This window comes from Pterocles gutturalis, unplaced genomic scaffold (assembly GCF_000699245.1).
Source record: "Pterocles gutturalis isolate BGI_N339 unplaced genomic scaffold, ASM69924v1 scaffold39857, whole genome shotgun sequence".
Classification (NCBI taxonomy): domain Eukaryota; kingdom Metazoa; phylum Chordata; class Aves; order Pterocliformes; family Pteroclidae; genus Pterocles; species Pterocles gutturalis.
This window is the reverse complement of record NW_010111597.1, coordinates 8658-14296: the sequence shown is the minus strand read 5'-3', so window position 1 is coordinate 14296 and position 5639 is coordinate 8658. Positions and strand designations below refer to the sequence as shown.

The window sequence follows — 5639 nt, the reverse complement described above, 5'->3', positions numbered from 1 at the left end:
TGTGGCTGGCAGGGAGTCGAAGGAAGCACTATGGTGCCAAGGGCTGACTGATGCTACACTGAGAGATTCACTATATTCTGTTTGTCCTGCAGCGGTTATTGTGGGTGGAATTGACACAATGTCTCAATCTCTGGCCTTGGCCAAGAAGCCGCATGTTATAATTGGTAAGTTAACATGATGGGGTTACGAGGTATGAATATTATCAAACTGCAACTGTCCAAAGGAGGAGTGCCAAAAAGTGTTGCCAAATCCTTAATTTGTGTTTGTCCTGAGATCTGAGTAGTGGCTTGTTAATGTTTCTAAAGTATACACCAGTAGCCTTGCAGCTACAAGCTCATTCCAGAGCATTTTTAGACTGACAGTGGTTTGGTTGTTTTTATTCTCAAGTATCCAAAACACCATCCAAAACTCCAGATATCATCCTTCTCAGTGCAGCTCGACTACAGTTTGTTTTGTTTGGTTTGGCTAGACTGACAGTGGTTTGGTTGTTTTTATTCTCAAGTATCCAAAACACCATCCAAAACTCCAGATATCATCCTTCTCAGTGCAGCTCGACTACAGTTTGTTTTGTTTGGTTTGGCTTTTTTGGGGGGGGGCAGGGGGGGAGAGAGGTGGAAGGAGGGCAATCTGCAGAGTTTCTGACTCCATTAGTCTTATTTCAAAACACTTTGAAGATATCCTATGAAAGAGTCCTTCCCACAAAGCAATCTGCATTTACTTCTCTTGGGCAAAGAATCCCATTTCTGTAATGAATTACTCTCTTGACTCTTTGGATCTTTTACTTCGCTTTAATTCTAAATTTGCTCTTGTGATTTTGTCGGTAGCAACCCCTGGCCGTCTAGTTGATCATCTGGAGAACACAAAGGGCTTCAACTTACGAGCTCTGAAGTTCCTAGTGATGGATGAGGCTGACCGGATCCTTAACATGGATTTTGAGACAGAGGTAGGAATCTGCCAAAAGATTTTGGAACACCAGATGAGTCCCTTTAAAATTATGTTGTGCAGTTATATAGTAAACACTGAGCTGTTCTGTAGAAATCAATAGGAAATTGTAACTAAGATCTAATAATTATACAAAAGTCTATGGTGGGAATAGAACTTAGAGTTCTGCAGAGCACTAGCAAGACAGTAGGAGGCATTTTGTCTCCAAAGTCTACTGGTTTCTCTGGAGCACTTGACATTGACACAGTTACTGTAGAACACATTCACACACACATTCCTGCAGGAGTATGGCCTGTCTGCACTGCTGTTGGACTTCTGGAGTTCACACTGCTTAACTGTCAACAAACTGTCAGCCTACACCTTCCCTTTAGAAGAGGGGAAATTTGTTCCTACTGTGAGTCTAGGTTGCACACATGCGTTAGTCTTCATTTGGATGATCATTATGTTTGGAGGAGGCTTATGTCTTGATTGCCGTTATATTCAGCATTTCTATTTCCTTTATATTTTTACAGGTGGATAAAATACTAAAAGTGATTCCTCGAGACAGGAAGACATTCCTGTTTTCTGCTACCATGACCAAGAAGGTAAGAGCAGAGTACTCTGCTTTAGTTTTCCATCAGGCTATACTGTTGACTAGACTGTATGATACAGATTTCTGACAAGATCTCTGTCCATCTGGCATTAACTTGCATTGATCTTCCCAGGTTCAAAAACTCCAGCGTGCTGCTCTGAAGAATCCTATTAAATGTGCTGTTTCCTCCAAGTACCAGACAGTTGAAAAACTACAGCAGTACTACATTTTCATCCCCTCCAAATTCAAGGTAATGCCACTTCTGTTTCTTTCCTCTTCTGATGTTGTCTTGTCTTGCTGTTCCCCCATCTGCCCAATATCTTGTTATCTTCTCTAGCTTGGACTTTCTCTTTAATGTGGCATATTATGATCATCTTTTTTTTTTTTTTTTTTTCCTTCTCTGTCTGTTTTCTTACAGGACAGCTACCTGGTTTATATCTTGAATGAACTAGCTGGAAACTCTTTCATGATATTCTGTAGTACGTGTAACAATACTCAGAGGACTGCTCTACTGCTTCGCAACCTGGGGTTCACTGCCATTCCTCTCCATGGCCAGATGAGTCAGGTATGGGCATAGCCCACAGAATGGAGTAGACAGGAGATCTGTGACTTGGGAAATCGGCTGCACCCTACTGAGTCACAGCTACTTTGCGGAAGGAGTATTTCACAGCTAGTGAACTGGACTGATCCCTAGAAATTAACCTAATTTGAATGCTGCCACGGATTGTGTAATGGTTCAAAAAGAAATTAGAGAAGTGAGATTTTTGAGTAGTTTCTCCCCCAGTTCTTCTGTACCAGTATTTCAACAAGAGCATATTAACCAAGATTATCATTATTCTCTCATTCCCTTTTTGTCCTTCTCCTTTCCAGAATAAACGCTTGGGCTCTCTAAACAAGTTCAAGGCAAAGGCACGTTCTATTCTGCTGGCTACTGATGTTGCAAGCAGAGGTCTGGACATCCCACACGTAGATGTGGTGATAAACTTTGATATTCCTACGCACTCTAAGGTAAGCTAGTCTGTGTGCCAGCTGAGAGCTTCTGGTCACCAGGAGGCATAGTGAAGCTAGGCAAAGGAACAGAGACACGTTTTCTTTGTTCTGCTGACTGGAAGTCTTAGTTCAGAGTTCTGTAGATCAAAAGATGTAGTTCAGCCTCTGAAATTGAGTTGGTATCTTGTTTTCATTGGGTGGCCTCACCTGGATTGTAGAACTGATCCCATAAGCGAAGAGGGGAAGTGAGGGATGTTCTGTGTCTTTGTATTTCTGCTCAAGAGTATGTGTTTTGCCATATTACATTAAAGGGATTCTAGACTTTGAAAATAGTTTTAACATATTGCTAGTTTCAAGTTATCATCTCTGTTCCTGTGATCCAGGTCTGCCTTCACATTTTAAACTGCTTTAAAAAAATAAGTAGAATTTATCTTTTTATGTTCAATGAGGATTTGATCAAGAAAGATGTCTTTAATATGTTTCACCTTCACATCAAAAAAGTACAGCAAACTGAAAAAAGTGAGTTACTAACTCTCTACCTTATAGAAAGTGTAGTTTTATCTTAGGGCTGTGACTTTGTTTCCCAGCCTAGTTTCAGAAAGCATACCATTAACGTGCATTTCAGGAATTGCTATTGTTCCTTATAAAGATCAAAGATACTACACATTGCAAACAGAAAAAAAGTATGGTGATTCTTTTGAAGACACTGCTTTTAACATTGTGAAAAGACAAAAGTTAAAAAAAAAATTATGGGGGCAGCAGCTTGAATGATGTAGTTGCAGTTTTTGTGCCCCTCCCTCTCATCTAACCGTTTCACAGAACACATGATGCTTCCTTTCTCCGCAGATCCTGCATGGAGAAGGGACTATTTTGATTTCTATAATGGGAGTATGAAACCTGGAAAACAGCCTAGAACTATATAAACAGAAGACGCTCAATAGATCAGATGCTTCCAAATTGTTCTCATTCATCCTCTCTTTCACTGTGCTTGCCAAATTTAAATCTACTTGCAAGAGAGTTTGTCTGGAAGACAGACTGTGTAGAGCACTAGATCCCAAGACTGAAAATGCAGACGTTAGCTTACTTTAAATATTAGCTTTTCAAGGAAGTGATAGTTTATTAGCAAAGTCATGTATCACAACTTTCGTCCTGCCATCTTGAATAATTGGAGGTGGTCTTCTCCTTTAGAAAGAGAAGAATTCAAATGTTAAAACCAAAGATATGCCTCCAGAAGCCAGCATCTTCTCAATTCCTGATGCTGCACATAGTCCCAAGTATTTAGTCTTGGCTGTATTTTTTCCCCATTTTCTTGTTCTTTCCTAAAGAAAAGTTACATGGACTGATTTCCAGTAACTTTTGTTCTGTTTGGTGCGCATATCTTATTGCTTATCAATAAAACTGTTTTCAGGATTACATTCATCGTGTTGGGAGAACAGCTCGAGCTGGGAGATCTGGCAAATCTATCACCTTTGTCACACAGTAAGTGCTAAAATGTGGCAAACTTATTATTCCCAGCTGTGTTTCAGAGCAGAAAACATTGACCTAATCCTGGGTGAGAAGAAAATACTACTTTTCATTTCGAAGTGCCAGTTGGATTTATTTTGGGGAGATAATTCAAAGCCCCAGGTGGGGAGGGAGAAAGGTCTAGGATAAATTCTGGAAGCAGGCATGTAATGAGCAGAACTAACTGTTTATAGCTTGATTGTATAACATACATACTTTTTTATAATATGTAATGCAGGTTAACTAAGTGTGGTTTTCTGATAAATACTGAAATATTTGTGTAAAAAAAAGTCTTTGCCAAATACTTCTGAACAGAGATGAGCTGAATAAATCAGGGAAGCTGTCCTGAACGATGGCATAATTTGGATTCAGTTAAGAGTTGCTTGCAAGACCATCAGCACAAGCTAATGTCTGTGGACTGGAGATAAGGGGTGATGTCTGTGGTGGTGACAGCTGAAGCACTCTCAGGAGGGCTGATTCAAGCTGGTGTTTTTTCTTTTCTCAGGTATGATGTAGAGCTGTTCCAGCGCATTGAACACCTGATTGGCAAGAAGCTGCCAGCATTCCCCATGCAAGAGGAAGAAGTTATGATGCTGACAGAGCGTGTGGCTGAGGCCCAGAGATTTGCTCGAATGGTGGGTGCTGGCTTTTTGTCCCTCTACTTGCTGTTGTAGTCTGAATTTCCTCAGGTGCCACAACTGTTGATAAATCTCTTGATTGCATTGCAGGAGCTGCGGGAGCAGGGAGAGAAGAAGCGATCTCGGAATGATGATGATGATGACACAGAAGAAGCTATTGGTGTCAGGAATAAGGTGGCAGGTGGGAAAAAGAAGAGAAGGAAAGCTTTCTAGTTAAGTATTTGGACAGACTCTTATTTTTCTCTTTATGGCTACATGAGCTTGGCAAAAACAGTCTACCAAGTCATCTCCAGTGGATTTTTTCAGAACTACTTATGAAATTGGGCAGTCCACCTGGAAAACGTCTTCTCTTCTGCTTCGCCCATTACGGACTGAGCTTGGCCTATTGTGGTACCATGGGACCTGTCTTACTTTCAGAGACACCAGGCTATCACCTCTGGACCTGAAAGCAGTTGTGGTCTGGCCCTGCTCATTCACAAAGATGTGCAGTGTGCGCGCAGCTTTCCCACTGCTGCAGCCTGTCTTACTACCCGAACTCACTGAATGCCTCTGAGGTGAGATAGGACTGTCAGAAGAAAGAGAGGAAAATGTTAAAAGAAGCAACTGAGTTTCCCCAGCACAGCTGTGATGCCCTTGCCTTAGTGAAAGGGCATGTGACGTGGAGAATTCCAAATATATTTTGCTTAATTTTAAAGCTACCTGGTTTTCCTTGTCTTATTACTGACCTGTTCTGCTCATTTTGAATGTCAGCTCTGCCAGAAGGTTTTCTTCTTAGGTCAATCTTAGCGATTCAGATGTGACATCAATACTTTAAATGTGTCAGCTGAAGAGTGGCCCAGCACAGAGAGAACCTATTTTGGCAGGATTACGCTATTCACTGCCTGGAATTCGATCCAGAATCTGTAATGATTGGCAAGATCAAGGAGAGGTCTGGGTTTTGGTGAGGTTTTTCTTTGGTGGCTGATTCTTGTACTACTTACAAACCAACACAAGAG

General features: G+C 41.1%; 1 protein-coding gene across 1 annotated transcript in view; it reads left to right on the top strand.

Moving 5' to 3' along the window:
• DDX47 (DEAD (Asp-Glu-Ala-Asp) box polypeptide 47) overlaps positions 1-5289 on the top strand; it is a gene marked incomplete at its 5' end in the record, with an annotated part of 7644 nt that extends 2355 nt beyond the window's left edge. Inside the window, 9 exons of the mRNA XM_010073779.1 lie at positions 93-164; positions 825-943; positions 1455-1526; positions 1647-1763; positions 1932-2078; positions 2384-2521; positions 3912-3982; positions 4512-4641; positions 4735-5289. Coding sequence (XP_010072081.1) covers positions 93-164; positions 825-943; positions 1455-1526; positions 1647-1763; positions 1932-2078; positions 2384-2521; positions 3912-3982; positions 4512-4641; positions 4735-4857 — 989 coding nt within the window. The remainder of the gene's footprint in view (positions 1-92; positions 165-824; positions 944-1454; positions 1527-1646; positions 1764-1931; positions 2079-2383; positions 2522-3911; positions 3983-4511; positions 4642-4734) is intronic.
• Between the last annotated feature and the right edge of the window lie 350 nt (positions 5290-5639).